This window comes from Podarcis pityusensis, assembly GCF_964106645.2.
Source record: "Podarcis pityusensis genome assembly, chromosome: 17".
Taxonomy (NCBI): Eukaryota; Metazoa; Chordata; class Lepidosauria; order Squamata; family Lacertidae; genus Podarcis; species Podarcis pityusensis.
This window is the reverse complement of record NC_138042.1, coordinates 41,145,582-41,163,495: the sequence shown is the minus strand read 5'-3', so window position 1 is coordinate 41,163,495 and position 17,914 is coordinate 41,145,582. Positions and strand designations below refer to the sequence as shown.

Sequence of the window (17,914 nt, the reverse complement as noted above, 5' to 3'; positions counted from 1 at the left end):
ATACTGCCAAACCTGGAAAGTGCTTTGGTCTGTATGTGTCTTTGGCTTGTATTTCCGTCTAGTGTTTCTACCCTTGTAGATGCAAGTTCTTCTCACTCAGCTGGCCATCTGCTACAGCAAATTGATTTGTACAACCAACGGCTGGGATTTCCCCCTGGCAGTGGGTGGCACACACCAGCATTTGCTGCCTACAGTGGCGACGGCATGGGTCCCTGCCCCTCCCTTCCCAAGACTCTTTTGCAAAGTGCATGTAAAATATGGTGCACCTCCCACTGGCAGACACTGCTTCCCCACTCTCCACCCCACGCTACACTCAGATCGTCTGTGGGTTAACAATATGGTAGGCAATTCACCAAAGCCGAGTTGTGATGTTGCCACTGCTGCTGCACACCGCAGCAGCAAAATAAAGTGTTAACATCTCCCACCTCACCCACCAAACGAAGATGTTCCCATGCTATTTCTATTCAGTGTAAGCCAATCCCCCTCTCTCTACAGATGATGACATTCATTGTGCAGCTCCCTTACTTATGAATCTGTTAAGTTGTGGGTGGACATATCAGACGACACAGCGATTCTTCAAACAGGTCTTGTTTATTCACAGGCCAGAACAGAACTGAACTGAAGGGTTCAGCCAGCCTGCTTATATAGAGCTCCACTAGAACGCAACCGTAACCACTTTCTGTAACTATCCAATCACTGAACATCACTTTCAATCCCTTATTTGCATATGTGGACCTGAGTGAAAACTATCTACAGTATCCCCCTGCTGGCCCAGGGTGAGAACTTCAGTACATAACAGAATCCAAATTCACTTCCGCCTGCCCTCACCACCCCACACCCCATTGCTCACTCCAGCCCTGGTATGATTATTTTGGACCACAAAGAAGACACTGTTGGGCAGGCCCACAACATGTGAATCAAAGTGCCATTCATTTTTGGCATAAACCTCGTTTCCTTTTCAAATTGATTCTGGGGACAAGTCCCCAGAATATGAGTTTCTGCTGTATTCATCTCCAACAGAGATAAAGTGTGGATGTTTCAATATGCTGCTTTCTGCTGACCCTGAATCAGTGGGCTCTTCATCTCCTTATTCCAGACCTCCCTTGTTGTCCAAAATGTTGGTTAATATTATTCTACTAACATGAGTTTGACCAAACTGCGAGAGGCAGTGGAAGACAGGAGTGCCTGGCGTGCTCTGGTCCAGGGGGTCACGAAGAGTTGGGCACAACTAAACAACAACAACAAATTATTCTGTGATGGGAATGTTGTTGGGCTGGGCACCTCAAAGTTACTTCAAAGGCTAACAGGACACTTGGACACTCTACAGTGGGCTGTGGTCTAAACCTCTGAGCCTCTTGGGTTTCCCGATTGAAAGGTTGGCAGTTTGAATCCCCATGACGGGGTAAGATCCCATTGCTCTGTCACAGCTCCTGCCAACCTAGCAGTTCGAAAGCACGCCAGTGCAAGTAGATAAATAGGTACCACTGCGACGGGAAGGTAAACAGCGTTTCCATGCACTCTGTCTTCCGTCATGGTGTTTTGTTGCACCAGAAGCGGTTTAGTCAACCTGGCCCCATGACCCAGAAAGCTGTCTATGGACAAACACTGGCTCCCTCGGCCTGACAGTGAGATGAGTGCCGCAACCCCATAGTCGCCTTTGACTGGACTTAACTGTCCTGGGGTCCTTTATCTTTTTACAGTGGGCATAGATTGTTGTTGCTGTTAACATTTCTTAGTTGCTTTCTACAAAAATGTCTCAAAGCTACTTAACAATATAAAATACATCGCCCGACTGTGAGTCGTGAAGGCTGCTCCCTGCAAGGCCCTTTCCGCCTGGCCTAGGGGGCAGGGCCCACACTCACCAGCCCCACTGAAGAGGCTCCTGGTGAGACCAGAGCGACAAACCCAAACTATTGGATTCTTTTGCCCCATCTTTTTGTGCCTGCCAAACAGCAGCGTCCTGCTTATGATAATATTTTATTCTCTTGATAATTAGGCTGTTTTATAAATGTGCGTTTTACATTTGACTTCACTTGGGATTTTTTTTTTTTTAAATGTTTAAGAACTTTTTTGGTTAACTTTGTTTATGTTAAATATGTATGCTGTAGTTGACCTCCTTTGTAATGCTTTATTTTGAAATCTTTAAGATACTATTTTAGTTTTCTGTTCGTTATGTTGCCTTGACGGTGTACTCTACATTTGACTTTCTTCAGATTGCATTATTGATGTTTTAATATGCTGTAAACCGCTTTGAGATTTTAAAAAAACATATAAAGCGGTATAGAAATGAAATTAAAAAAAATAGATAAAAATTCAGTTAAAAATTAGACCCCACCCACTTTATTGCTAAATCTGAGGGCATGTGAAGTGAAAGGCTATGGAGCCTTCAGATACCTGCCTTTTCTGGTCCTGAGCAGCTTATACATTAAATGACACATGCCCTTTTCAACCCTACTGGTAGGGTCTTGGCTGTGGAGGTGCGCTGTGACGGTGAAGAAGGACCACCTGCCATCAGATCTCCCTCTCTGAGGCTGGCGCTCTCTCTTGCCTAGAGAAGGAGATCCAACATGCCTATGGCCCTGGGATGCCCCACCAGATACGAAAGGATTGCACGATCAGTGAAACCTAATGGAGGTGGGAAATTCTCCAAATCACATCTGGTGAAGTCTCTCTTCATTATGTACTGGATTGTTCCTAAGGATGTCACCTCAGGGGCCGCGGTTTTTAAAGCTTTTTTAAGCACATGGTTCCAGTCATCGGGACAGCGCAGGCAAATGACATTCCAAAGAATGACATTAACCAGAAACTGAATTTAGTTTGTGCTTATAAAAAAATGTTCATGGTGATTCATGGTAGAATGATAGAGGGGGAAATTCCCAAGGACTGGAGTTAAAAGGAGCAGGTTGACTAGACAATATCTGAGAGCCCACTGTATTCAGGGAAAGGCTAAATGAATATCTATGGGTAAGAGGTGTATGTCATACAAGTACCTTGAGTTCCATGTTGTGGAGTGTACCCAGAAGTATTCTCAGAATTGACCGATGGGGTGAGTGGCATATACACATTGATTTTCAGATCTAGAAAGGTATAGTGCAAGAGGAAGACAGGAACATGTAAAGATAACTGATGAATAAATGGTGATTTTAAAAAACTGTAAAAAAACTGTCTATCATTAATGCATTTTTTAAAAAAAAATCTGTACAAAAAGCAATCTTAGATCAGGTTTTTATTTTAAGACAATCTCCACAACTAATGATTACCTGGCAACTTCACCACCGACTATATCGAGTGTGTTTCAGCGAATCCATCGGGCTCTGTTAGCTCCCTGCTATCCAAACCGCCAATCTTAAAACACTATTGAGCCAATTACGAACATGGGTCAATTGCCAATGACGAAAACGGAAAAAATCAAACGATTTTCTCATTTTGCTGCAATGTTCATGACTCCTACCTCTCACAGGTCAAATTGTCTTATCAACATAGAACCAACCAGAGTTGCAATTATAAAAATGCCTTAATTCCTAAATCTGAAGACTGTGTGGCTGATACATCCACATCATCTGAGATATCCATTTAGACTAGACAGTTTTGTTCTGCCCAAGTGAATGTCTAGATGGACCTGTAACTCCCAAATAATTCTGGTTCTCCCCTAAGCAAATAAAGGCTGTTGTTGATGCCCTGGAATCTCATTTATACCCCAGATGGGCAGGGTATGTATGTATGTATGTATGTATGTATAAATAAATAAATAAATAAATGGATGTTATTACGTACAAAACTTTTAATATAGGAAACTAATGATAAATACTTGATTAAAAAATACAACCTATCTTTTTTAAAAACAACAACAGTAACAACAACAACAACTCATATTTAGGCCTATGACCAACCTATTTTAGCTGCTTGATGGTTGTTCCTCAAATCTTTCAGAATCATCGAAACCTCACTCGCTAAGGTGTGACAAGAAGGTCTACATGCTTAGATACAGATATTGTGCAGAAGGAATATTCTGCTGATGTCTCATAGGACATTCAGCAAGGAAGACGGCCCTTTGGGGAAAGACATATCTGGACTTCAAAGGTTTGGCTTGAATATGGACTTCAAAGAAGATTTGAACTCAAGCAAACCATATACCCAATTTAATGAACGACTTCTGTTGCCTCAAGGCTAGGCCCAATGTTCTGAAAATTATGTGACAAGCCTTTTGTGTGATCTCAACAGGCAGAAAAATAAATTGTTCCAGTGTTATTATTTTTAAAATGTTCCTTCTATTCACGACAGCACGCACACACACACACACACACACACACACACACTCTCTCTCTCTCTCTCTCCACCATTCTCTGTTGACATTCTGAGATTCGTTTGGCCTTCATGCAATTCTTCTCCTCTTTCATTTGCCAAGAAGAGAAGGTGAGAGGGGAGAAGGTGAGAATGTAAATGTTTCAAATACGATCATTCTACACAGTTGCTAAGAGAAAAAGAAGTGAGAACAGGGGTTGCCGGGGGTGAGATGAGCTCCCATGCGCAGACTGTTATGGGATGGAGTGGCGAGGAAAAACAAGGTGAAATGAGTGTGAAGCGAGTTTGCCACACTAGCTTCTCATCATGAGTATGTTGTCTGAAACAAATGCACTGTCACATACTCATAGCTATTGCCTTTAAAAAAATCATATCAGAAAACACATCCCAAAAAGTGCATTTTCCCCCTTTTTTAGATTTGGAAGATGATTCTACAATATCAAAGTTGCACAGCTTACATATTCAGGTAGGTAGCCGTGTTGGTCTGATGCAGTTGAAATAAATTTAAAAATAAAATAAATTGTCCAGTAGCACATCAGAGACCAACTAAGTTTGTTCTGGAACCCGGGTGGCGCTGTGGGCTAAACCACAGAGCGTAGGACTTGCCGATCAGAAGGTCGGCGGTTCGAATCCCCACGACGGGGTGAGCTCCCGTTGCTCAGTCCCTGCTCCTGCCAACCTAGCAGTTCGAAAGCACGTCAAAGTGCAAGTAGATAAATAGGTACCGCTCTGGCGGGAAGGTAAATGGTGTTTCCGTGCGCTGCTCTGGTTCGCCAGAAGCGGCTTAGTCCTGCTGGCCACATGACCCGGAAGCTGTACGCCGGCTCCCTCGACCAATAAAGCAAGATGAGCGTCGCAACCCCAGAGTCGGTCATGACTGGACCTAATGGTCAGGGGTCCATTTACCTTTACCTAAGTTTGTTCTGGGTATAATCTTTCATGTGCATGCAAACTTAGTTGGTCTCTAAGGGACGCGGGTGGCGCTGTAGGTAAAACCTCAGCGCCTAGGACTTGCCGATCATATGGTCGGCGGTTCGAATCCCCGCGGCGGGGTGAGCTCCCGTCGTTCGGTCCCAGCTCCTGCCCACCTAGCAGTTCGAAAGCACCCTTAAGTGCAAGTAGATAAATAGGTACCGCTTTATAGCGGGAAGGTAAACGGCGTTTCTGTGTGCGGCACTGGTGCAGGCTCGCCAGAGCAGCTTCGTCACGCTGGCCACGTGACCCGGAAGTGTCTTTGGACAGCGCTGGCCCCCGGCCTCTTAAGCGAGATGAGCGCGCAACCCCAGAGTCGGTCACGACTGGCCCGTATGGGCAGGGGTACCTTTAACTTTAAGGTGCTACTGGACAATTTTTTAAGCTTATATATTGTTTGATCAAACCCTTAAGGAGGTAAGCGCTGATATCTGCTGCATCAGAATGAACCCACTCTGTTCTGATTGTTCATGGTTATGAGATGCAATATCCTTTTCACATGTACTACTTGCAAATCAGGTGCGCACACACACACACGCACAAACACACCCATTCGGTCTCTGTACATTTGTGGGTTTGCGGAGTTTTGTTTTTGCTTATATGCGGGACTTTGCATTCAATACCACTTTCTTAGTTTCATCTCAGTTTCCCATTCTGTCAGGGCCTTTCCTAATTTTATTCCTCTCTTCTGAGGTGTTAATCTGACCTAGTTTTGTGCCATCCACACTTCAATCAGAATTACCTCTACCACTTCACTGAAGCAACTGATGAAAATCTTAGTTAGTATCAGGTGCAGGAGAGAATTGATGAGCCCTCAGAGTATGGCTTCCCAATCAGCTGTGAACCCACCTATCCCACATATATTCTATCCCACATTCAATTAGTTTGCTAGCCGAAATGTCATATGCTTTCTTGAAGTCAAGATACATTGCACCCAAAGCATTTCCACAATCCACTAAGCTAGAAACCCGATTAAAAAAAGAGAGAAGTAAAATTAATCTTGCTGGTTTTATTCTTCACAAATTCATGCTGCCCTATAAACCGATTCTGTTTTTTTTTTTTTTTTAAATCTAGCTCTAGCCTAGTATTTTCCTCACCATCAAAGTTAAACTCAGTCTGTATTTTGCCAAATTTCATCCCTCTCCCCTTTTGAAGACTGGGGCAATATGTTCCTGCTTCCAGTTTTGTTGGCCGTTTACTTGCTTCCCACAATTAAACATAAGAACAAATAAAGAATTCTGCTGCTTCAGCCAAAAGGCAGATACTACACCAAGGCTGGTGTTCTCCTTATTTCCAAGGATGCCACAACACAAAAGTACCTCCTCTGGTTTAACTGAATTGGAATCTTTGTATTGTAGTCAAACGGCTAAGATTAGCTTTGGAGTCAGTGTTCTGGTTCTGGTTCGTTTTGTATTCTGTTTTGCCCTTCTGCCTCCTTTCCCTTTTCTTTTTGTGTTTAATAAACTTTGACCATTTGACCACTGAAGTTGTGTGTGATTGCCAACCTCAGGTTGAGAATCTCCAGGTTCTTAGATGCTCGGAACTCATACTACTAAACGTTTGCAACTAGAGTTGCTCTTCTGAGAACTGGGAGACTCTCACGGAGTGTGGGCTGCCTTGACACTCTGAATAACTCATGAGCGAACTGTCTGAGAAACACAGGATGCATTGGTCTCAGAGTTCTTTGGTTTTAGGAAGTTTAGGCACAGCTGTAGCTACGGGGGCAGGGGCTAGCCAGGTTTTTTTTGCCCTGGGTAAAGTCTCCAGAGGAGCACCGTTGATGCTCCCAGCTTGTGTGTGTGTGCGCACGCAAATCAAGAAAGGGGGTGCCAAACTGGATCTTTGAGCCTGGTAAAATAAGCCTAGTGTGATGGCCTGGGGATCTGATTCAGAGGCTGAACCGGAGGAATCCCAGCCTGCACAGGAGTCCCCGCCTCCAGGGCCAGCTGAGCCAGGGCAGGGGCTTGAACCTGAAGGACCCCCACCTGTGCTGGAACCTCAGGAGCAGACACCAGCTGAATCCACTCTGGCTCCAGAGGTGATTGAGGACCCATTGCCTGCAGGTGCTCCTCTCCCAGCCCTGTCAGGGGAAGGTGAGGTTGCCTCTGGGGCAGTAACCCTCCAGCCTCTCCTGAGCTGCAGAGCCTCAGGAGGAGTGCTCGCCTTAAGGTCAGGAGAGGCGAGTCACCTGTGGACCGGGACCACCACTGGCCTCAGAGGAGATAAAGGCCAGTCAGCCCAGTCCCAGGTTGCGGGAGCAACATCGTTGGTAACCTGTTTCTGCCAGCACCCTGACCTGCTCTTCCGCAGTTCCTGACCACTCCCGGCTCCTTGCCTTGGACCCCGCTTCACCCTTGACGGACAGCCTCCAGACCCTCAACCCAGGACCGGACTCAGACCACGCCGCACGGTAACCCCCCCCCCGGGACCAGCACACCTAGTTTCGCCCCTGGTTTAGGGGGGCTCTGCCAGGGAAATGAGCAAGCTGCTTTGATCTTGGACTAGGATAAGCTAGTCCTGCTTTCCCCAGCAATTTGTGAGTAGGCTGAACGGAGGGGTGCTGGGTGCACTGACCTTTTTAAAAGCAATTGCATGGGTGGATCCCAGATCCTCTTCCATCTGGGCTGCAAGAGAAAGGGGGAGGGTGGCGGCAGCCAGTGCCAGAGATTAAGGCCACTGGCGACACCGCAGGGTTGTTGGTTTGCAGTTGGGCAAGGAAAGGGCAGTGGGAAAGCTCTTTGGCGTGTTCCCATTTCATCACAACACCCATCATCGTAATGGCCGTGGCACAGAATGTGACTGTCAGTGGCACCTGTCAGCTTTGGACCCTGAATGTTCTGGCTCCACTGCAGTATAGCATCTCAAAAATGGGAACACGAAATACCAGCAAGACTACCGCCCCCCACACATAGCCACACAGCAATGCCTTGCCTTCTTGTGAACCTTCTGCTTCTCACACCTGAGCAAGCCATGACCTTGAATGGATGATGATGATCATTGATGATGGTGGAAAGTGGTGATCATTGACATCCTAAGCCATTTAATGTTCCTGTTGGAGCCTGGTGATCACCATGGAAAAGCATGTGGAGTGTTTGTTGCCAAGCAAACTGGGAGTTGGAGGCAGATTGGCGGAGAGCTTTTAAATAAGAGATTTGAAGCCTGAGGTTGATGCAAAAGCTGCAGGGAACCAGCAGATATTCTTACAGCCATGTGTCAGAGAGATGAGCTTTTAGAGATGGCGTTTTCAATCTGCTGGAGAAGGGAGATATCTTAGCTCTGCTGTAATAATTTGAGTGCATTGCTTACCATCCTCTCCCCAGGGTATGGAGCAAAGGATCCTTCCTCTTCTTTTTGACATCCTTTTAAATATTTGAAAATGTTCAACCTGTTTCCTCCTTTCCCTAGGCTGAATGATTCCAGCTTTTCTGCCTGGCTTCTAAGCCCTTTTCAGTCATCCTGAATTCCTTTAGGTGAATGCTGTACAAATAAAGGCTTAATTGGACTGGGGTTTTAATTTCTGAATCGTGCAATTATGATATAACCTTGAATGTGGCCTGGCCTTTTGTGGCGCATAACTGCATTGTTGGTGTCTGTTCAGCTTGTTAACAGCTGTGGGTTTCTATATCTTCTATCACCTAACCAGTTTTATTCCTGACTCGGTTCTGAACCCTATATTCTGCACATCCCAGTCCAGTACTGATCCTTTTATAACCATGCTTTCCAGCTATTGCAGTGTTCACTTCTAGTGTATCTTTCTGAAAATTTAGCACGGTGATGCCATAGGCAGGGCCAGCCCAAGACATTTTGGCCCCCAAGGCAAACCACAAAATGGCACACCGCTCCACAAGGGAAGAGGGGGTGAGTGAAGATACACATCAGGAGCAAGGGGGGGGGGGATAAAGATCTGTAGATTCTGCTGCTTGAGGCTGTTGCTTCACCTTGCCTCATAGATGGGCCAGCGCTGCCTATAGGTGACTAATGCAAACAGAACTTTGGAGTTCAGTTACAGTTGAAGGGAAGGTAAATTAGATTTGTAAAGATTTTGTTTCTCTGGCTAAAATGCAAACTGGCTTGTAAAGGTTGAAAATGAAAAATAAAATTATATATTTAAAAATATACAGTATATTCCACACCACTCTCCTTGTTTACCAAATCAGTTAATTTTCAGAAAGGAAGTTGGTTATGGCATGATTAGTAGCGGGCAGCATGTCTTTCTAAGTCAATTTTCCTCTAGTCTAAGTCCTCATGTATTTGTTGGCTATTTGCAGTTTAGTTGCGCTGCAGAAAGCTTGCTGGGGAGACCACGCATTACAAGGAACTCAAAAATAACTTTATCAAGGTTTTAATAACAAAACCTCCTTTTACACTAAATATACCAACAAGCATGACCCAACCACCAACCCATCCCCCAGAGGACAGAGAGCTAGGTGCTGCTCTTTATATACTATACCCAATTACTGACACAGCTTAATTAACACAACTTAGCAGCACCTGGTATATTGTTTCACAGCTGTAAAACTGGGTCTCGTTATTTGCTCTGGCCCTCAAAGACATACACATCTTGTGGAACAATAATGAACCTTCACATTTAAAGAGACCATTCAACAGTATTAGCACTTTGTTCTAGTACCTTTTCAACTACAGAAATCAAGTAGCAGGACCACAGCTTTCTGAGTCATCCTTCCTTCCATTTTGGAACATGTACCTGTGAATCTGAAATAGTATTTTTGTGCAAGGTAACAGGTGGTTCTGAATTGATCCTATCTAATTCTTTCAGGATCCTTTGCTGAATCCAGTTAGGCAGATTCGAATTCAGATTGTCCAAGAATCAGAGTTGGAAGATAATTCTTTCTTGCTTTCATCTGTGACCTTGCCAACCTTGCCAATAAAGAGTGCTTTGATATGTCTGCTTTTGTGTTGAACTGCAAGCTGGTAAGGTTTTTGGGTTTTTTGCTCCCTTTTGATATAATGGTGTCTTAGAAAGATTTTCAAGCTGCGCAAATTCCCTGTCGGACACCACACACTGAAGGGGAAGTGTGCTTATTGTACAGCTGTAGGTTTTTGTATAATTATACCACATATATTCCAGCAAGTTGTGCTTACAGCTAGCAATCTACTAATGAAAAAAATGCAGCTGCAGAGGGAAATTAACTTCTCTCAGCCAGTAATGTGCGTGAGGGCCTTGAATACATTTCCTTAGGAATGTGGTGCTATCACTCTTCCCAGGGATACTAGATTAAATGGACAAGACTAATTAGTCAAAATGGACTAATTAATCAAAACATTCAAGCAGTATTCTGTCTTCCAATACTGTATATATTACGCTATTGTTTAATTGCATATTTGTTTTTTGATTAGTATGTTTGGAGAGTTCAATACAGTACTAGTTTCATATTTCGGGTCTTGCTTTTTATTTCATTACTCAAGATTTATATACTACTTGATTGTAATGAAACTTCAGAGCAGTGTGTGTATGTGTGTGTGTGTGTGGATATACAATCCCCACCCTCTTCCTCCCTCCTCTAACTGCCCTAGGTGAGAATCATGCATCCGTATTGGTAAGGAACAGGGTGTTGCGTACTCTTCCCTCCTCCATATACAAAAGTGTCCAAACCTTTTTGCCCTGGCGTTTGACATTTGAGGTGTATATTTTTAGGATCCACCTTGTTTATGTAATTCTAGGTTGTTATAATACGTTGTTGAAATGCTGTGCTTTAATGTTGTAACATGCCCTGTGAGCTTAGGTAATAGATGTATTGTATTATTATTATTATTATTATTATTATTATTATTATTATTATGTTTTTTCTGGGGGGACACAGGGGTGTGCATGCCCCTAAACATTTTGTGAATCTAAGTTTGGCCTCATTGAGGGGAAGTATTTCAATATGAGTAGGAAAATGAGAGCACTCCTAAACATTGTTTTAGGGAAAAAGCACTGATTACTACTACTACTACTACTACCACCACTACTGCAGATATGAAAACTCTTGTATATCTGTATATATCCATGTATACAGATATATACAAATACACCAAGTATATTTGTATCTTTTACTTGGTTTGCTGAGGCAGGAAGGATGGCGTTCACCATCCTTTGGGATATACCCTCCTGTTAAGGCAGGTGGCAGGACCAAATAATAATGGTCTCTATCCTGGGAGGGAGTCCCAGAAGGGCTCAGACAGGTCCTGCCTAGCAACCGGGAGCTTGTCTCTCAGCAGAGCATCTGTACCAGCAAGATGCAGTGGTGAAAAGGCCTCTCTGTGCCTTTTCACATTTGCTTTTCCTATTATTTCAGTTGGACTTCTCCCTCTTTACCTAGGGAAAGGCATATGGGCCTTCTCAACTCACTCCGTGTGGTATGGGGGAGCCCAGGCCATGACTTTTGGTACTCTGTGGGGCCACGCCTGGCTTGGAAAGTCAACTGCCTCAAGATGCACATTGCTGGGAGAGATGCAGAAGGCACCTGGAAAGGTGGTTTGAATCCTGCTCCACCTCTCCAAAGCGGCCTTTCCCCCAGGACCAGCTTGCCTCGCCTTCCTCGCACCGGTGCCTTCTCCACCATGGAGGAGAGCGAAGACTTGCCAGGCTCTTGCCTTCCCTGCTGTGCCTTTGCCCCCTGGCCTGGGCAGGTGAGGGAGGGACTTTGGACCAACCACCTGCGCTCCTCCTTGCCTCAGCCGTGTCTTGGGGAAGAAGAGGGGCAGCAGCAATGGCGCCCACTGAAGAGGACAGCCCCACCATAAACAGACACCGTGAGTCGGAGGTAGAACTTGCATGAGATGGCAGGGAGGTGGGAAAGGCAGAAGTCGCTCACGGCTTCCCTGTCAGTTCCTCCCTTCCCCTGGAGAGACACCTTGGCTTAGGGGCTGGTTGCTAAGTATAGTGATTTAATGTACTGAAATTGGGAATGCTTAAACCACATTACTGTGTGTTTCGTTCTGCAGTGTTCCCCAGTAACTCTTGTGCGATTGGTTAATTTTGGTCACAGGGGAGGTATTTTTTTATGACATTCTCCATTTTGTTTGGTGTGAGAAACTTGACAGCGATGGCGCTATCTCCATGAACACTGAAGAAGCAGCAGCACTGGATAATTCTCTCTCTCTCTCTCGCCAAATGCAATAGAGGAGAGGCGTGCTAATGTTTCTGTGTGAATGTATGTGACAGAAAAGATGTACAGAAGTTGCTGTTCTCCCAAAGAAGCAGTAAGGAGAAATCAGCTGGAAGGAAAAAGTGGAAACCTCTCAGAAGGACCTGCCTGGCCTGGATGGGTTATGTGCACAAATAAGGCTGAGTGCAAGTACAGTGGTACCTCGGGTTACAGACGCTTCAGGTTACAGATGCTTCAGGTTACAGACTCCACTAACCCAGAAATAGTGCTTCAGGTTAAGAACTTTGCTTCAGGATGAGAACAGAAATTGCTTGGCGGTGGCAGCAGGAGGCCCCATTAGCTAAAGTGGTGCTTCAGGTTAAGAACAGTTTCAGGTTAAGAACGGACCTCCAGAACGAATTAAGTACTTAACCCGAGGTACCACTGTACTGAAAGAGGGAAAGGCACAGTTTGCTTGAATGTTGAGGGAAGAAGCTGTAATCTTCTACCAGGAAAAACTCAGCCCATGCTTGGATGTGAATGTAAATACTTTGCATATATTCTTCTTTAGCTATATGTTCTGCTAGTAAAAGCTTTAGAATACAGTGGTACCTTGGTTTTCGAACACAATCCATTCTGGAAGTCCATTTGACTTCCGAAAAGTTCAAAAACCGAAACATTTACTTCTGGAAGCATTTACTTATGGAAAACTCAATACGGAAGCCGTGTGGCACGTTCGACTTCCAAAAAGTGTTCCAAAACTGAAGCAGTTACTACCTGGTTTTCTGTGTTCCAAAACCGAAACGTTCAACTTCCGAGATGTTTGAAAACCGAGGCACCACTTTACTTTGACAAGAATTTGGACATTGTTTTGATTTCAAGAAAAGAGTCAGTACTGCGCATGATTTGGCTTCGTAGCTGCAATTTAGCTACTCTGCCAACACGGGTGTCTCAAGGGATGTGAAAAGCTATGCAAAAGCTATCTCCTGAAAAGCGATCTCCTGTGGGGAGAGGGGGTGTCACTCAGTTCAATGATCACATCCACTCTCCCCACAGAAGAAGCCCTATGAGGAGTGCCACGCAAGTGACTTGGGCATAGGGACCATGATAGGGGCTCTGGAGAAATAAAAAGCCACAGGCGGCAGCCTAGTTCCTCCTCCAGCAGCAGCAGATCTTCCAGTCCTCAAGGAAATATGGCTCAGTAGCATCCATCTCCTCCCACAGGGCTTCTCTTCTGCGCCAGGCATGTGGGGGTTGCTTGAGAAGCAGCGCGGTTATTCTGCACCTGCCTCTTGGACCTGTAAGTCCGAGAGGGCAACCAGGCAGGTGCGCAGAACATAGCCCACCCCTCAGTTCCCACCATCCCCAGCTAGCAAGGCTAACAGACCCTCCGAGTTCCCCTATTTTCCAGGGACAGTCCCGGATTTACAGAAGCCGTCCTGGTTTCTGATTTGATCCAGGATTGTCCCGCTTTTCCTTAGAACGTCCCTATTTTCATCAGAGAAATGTTGGAAGGTATGGAGTTAATCCGACCCCCGAGTCAAGGAGATAAGTAACTACACAACCTTTATAAGACATCTGAAGGTAGATCTGTAGAGTGGTACCTCGGGTTACAGACGCTTCAGGTTACAGACTCCGCTAACCCAGAAATAGTTCTTCAGGTTAAGAACTTTGCATCAGGATGAGAACAGAAATCGTGCAGCGGGAGGCCCCATTAGCTAAAGTGGTGATTCAGGTTAAGAACTGTTTCAGGTTAAGAACAGACCTCTGGAACGAATTAAGTACTTAACCTGAGGTACCACTGTATAGGCAGGTGCCACTACCGAGAAGGCCCTCTGCCTGGTTCCCTGTAACCTCACTTCTGGCAGTGAGGGAACCGCCAGAAGGCCCTCGGCGCTGGACCTCACCCCTTTGGCATGTTGTTCTCTGTCTGGTGTTCTCATCTGCATTATGGGCTTCTCTTTTCTCCCTAGTCCGATCTTGGGAACCGTGGGAGGCCCTCCCTGGGATGAGTCAACCATTAGTAAGCCTTGCCTCCTGCCTTGATGGATGTCCTTCAGGAAATTGTGTGCCCTCTTTCCTTTCCAGGGAGCAAGAATGTACAGTGAGTCAAATTTCTCCATTTTCCCAAACAAAGAATTTATTCCTGAATGTGCTTCTTTCCCTCTCTACACCAGCAATTTAAGCAGATTTTTAAAATCTCTATGCTGACTGTACGTGATATCCACTCAAACTGCAATAACTTGTCATTCACTGGCTTCTGAAGAACACTGATTGTGAACTGATCATGTTTCTTTTTAAACATATCTTTACAATATGCAATAATATGTTTTCACAAAGGATTAGATTGGACAGATAACTGTGATTCTGAAAGAGTGTGTTTGTTTAGCGTCTGTGTGAAGTTCCAGGGCGGCTTCCTCAATGAAAATCCTCCCATAGCTGCTCTTTGTCCTGTAGGTATCTGCAGTCACATTGCAGGAAAGCAGAAGGGGGCAACACATAGCAATTTGATTTAAACAAAACCAAAATGGTCAGTGCTCTTCTTGCAGGACAAAATAATGTAATAAAAAGGGGGTCAATTGCAGATAAATGCAATAATTTCAACATTTCTGAATTCTGCAAAACTGATTTCTCTAGAGCGACTACTCTTGGGAAAGTGGGTGATTCAGGACAAACGTTTTAAACCGGTAGGCTGCCAGGTCTTACAAGACAAAAAAAATCTATTTGAAAACTGGAAATGTAGAGAAAATTGAAACGTCCCTTAAGTGTCCCCCCTGCACCCCCAGATCTTGACAGAAAATATTCTGAAACTAGTGACTACTGCCTAAGTCTTCTCTCTCTCTCTCTCTCTCTCTCTCTCTCTCTCTCTCTCTCTCTCACACACACACACACACACACACACACACACTACTTGTCTTTGAAATGGGCTCCATCCCCACCCCAAAGCTGTGCTTTGGTTCCTAGGATGTTTCCAAGCACAATTCAAAGTGTTGGTGCTGACCTTGAAAGCCCTAAACGGCCTCAGCCCAGTATATCTAAAGGAGTGTCTCCACCTCCATCGTTCAGCTGGACACTGAGGTCCAGCTCATAGGGTCTTTTGGCAGTTCCCTCACTGTGAGAAGCGAAGTTACAGGGAACCAGGCAGAGGGCCTTCTCGGTGGTGGCGCCTGCCCTGTGGAACGCCCTCTCATCAGATGTCAAGGAAATAAACAAGTATCTGACTCTTAGAAGACATCTGAAGGCAGCCCTGTTTTGGGACGTTTTTAATGTTTTATGTTTTATTGTGCTTTTAATATTCTGTTGGGAGCTGCCCAGAGTGGCTGGGGATACCCAGCCAGATGGACGGTATATATATTTCTATATATTTCTATATCTATATATATCATTCTGCTTCCTGTCCCCTTCCCCTAAGTACTAACTCCATGATCAGCTGCACAATATTCTCAGTAGCTAGGCCTACAGGCCTCTGGGCAGTCTGGGACCTCTTTGGTTATTTAAATGTATTTATTGCCCACTCATCACCAATAGGTCCAAGGGTGGATAACTAAATGGGGGCAGGGGAAAACCAGTGTAATAAATAAACAGAATCAAAACAAATCCAAGTTTTTAAAAGCACACATAATATAACATTATTAAAAGAAGGGTAAACAATGAATCGGAATTCCTGGAAGCTTGGTTTAAAAAAATGCACCTTAGCACGCCTTCTAACCATACAGAGTGTTTGTGCAAGGCACATAATCTAAAGCAGAAAAGGCCAAAGAGCTAGAGGGCTGCTGCTTAGCTGTGCTGGATTTGCACTCACAACACCATCCTGAGAGCACTGGCTGAACTGAGCAGACGAGCCAGCATGTTGTAGCACATGTTAGTCAGTGGGTAGGCATTCAGGTGGGTCTTGGTCACCACGCGACTCTGTCCTGCCTCTAGGTCTCATCCTGTTTCTTTCCAGAGGCTACTGACTGTGCACTTCTGTTGCTGCTCAGCTCTGCCTTCTCTCCTGGAGGAGGAGGAAGAGGAGGAAGAAGAGGCAGGATGGTCCTTGGCAGTGCGTTCTTCCTAGATCTGCAGATTTCAGCCCTTTGCTAATGATTTCAGGGCATTGGCAATGGTAGGAGTCTAGCCTAGCCTTTCCCAAAGAATAAACCTTGGTTACAGCTTGCACTTTGATGAGGGACAAACCACAACCCTAGGTTTGAAAGACACAGTAAGCCAAACCATGGCTAGCTCACAGTAGCAGATGGAAATCTGGTGTTCCTTCTGGGAACCCGCACACATATTCCCACTAAGCCATGTTTTGGCTGAGAGGTACATGCAAACTTGGTTCTAATGATAAAAGGAGCATAGATAGAACCATCTTATTGTCTGGGTATGTAACTTACTTGTAAACTGGCTCTGGGGATGGAGTTTTTAAAATTCTTCCATGGTGAGACCACCAACATTCTCAAGCTAAGCATGTCTAGGTCTGGTCAGTGCCCAGCAACCACATGCAATGCCCCTTGTGCTCCATGAAGGAAGGTAAAGGGACCCCTGACCATGAGGTCCAGTCGTGACCGACTCTGGGGTTGCGGTGCTCATCTCGCTTTATTGGCCGAGGGAGCCAGCGTACAGCTTCTGGGTCACGTTGCCAGCATGACTAAGCCACTTCTGGCGAACCAGAGCAGCGCACGGAAACGCCGTTTACCTTCCCACCAGAGCGGTACCTATTTATCTACTTGCACTTTGACGTGCTTTCGAACTGCTAAGTGGGCAGGAGCTGGGACCGAGCAACGGGAGCTCACCCCGTCGCGGGGATTCGAACCGCCGACCTTCTGATCGGCAAGTCCTACGCTCTGTGGTTTAACCCGCGTCCCATGAAGGAAGGTAGGCAGGATATAAATGGAAGAAAATGAATAGTAAAATAAAAATTGCAAGTTGGAAGGGACAGTTGCAGGGAGGCAGTGGCTTCCCACAACCCTGCAGTGTAGTGCATTTTGTTGCAGGACCAAGAACTTACTATCAGATAGCCAAGTTTCCAGCGAGTTCTGTGTCACGTTCAGTTCAGTGTCCTTAATTCATGCTTCAAGCATCTGGCTAGCAAGTATCATAAAGCAGTGTGGGTGTGTTGTGGGTGAGTGGGTGTCTATTTTATGAATCTGCAAAGAATTTCACAGCAGTTTAAAACAACGATTTTAAAACAGAATTTAAAATATCAAGTCCTCAAGCAAAGGCTGTTTGTCTTTATGGCTTGGGAGATAATAAACAGACATCACTGAAGAATCAAGGGAGCTTGGATTCTGCTAGGAGTCCTAGGGTTTAGCACAGGCTTCCTCAACCCCAGCTCTCCAGATGTTTTGAGACTACAATTCCCATCATCCCTGACTACTGGTCCTGCTAGCTAGGGATCATGGGAGTTGTAGGCCAAAAACATCTGGAGGGCTGAGGTTGAGGAAGCCTGGTTTGGCATAATATGCAGAAGTATCTTGAAGCTCTGAAAGAAGCAGCGTCCCTCTCTGCCACTCTACACTAAGCCACATTTGCAGTTGGCAACTGGAGCTTCCTTATCTGAAATAACT

The 17,914-nt window shown here is 45.2% G+C and overlaps 1 protein-coding gene and 1 long non-coding RNA gene across 3 annotated transcripts in view; one reads left to right on the top strand and one right to left on the bottom strand.

Moving 5' to 3' along the window:
• ADGRL3 (adhesion G protein-coupled receptor L3) overlaps positions 1-17,914 on the bottom strand; it is a 534,652-nt gene that overhangs the window by 3,949 nt on the left and 512,789 nt on the right. Inside the window, exon 25 of one of the 2 annotated variants that reach the window (XM_080987086.1) lies at positions 2,991-3,077. The exons of the other annotated variant lie outside the window; for it this stretch is intronic. Coding sequence (XP_080843212.1) covers positions 2,991-3,077 — 87 coding nt within the window. The remainder of the gene's footprint in view (positions 1-2,990; positions 3,078-17,914) is intronic. 2 annotated transcript variants of the gene reach the window in all.
• LOC308466473 overlaps positions 1-17,914 on the top strand; it is an 88,093-nt gene that overhangs the window by 42,989 nt on the left and 27,190 nt on the right. The gene's annotated exons all lie outside the window — the stretch shown is intronic.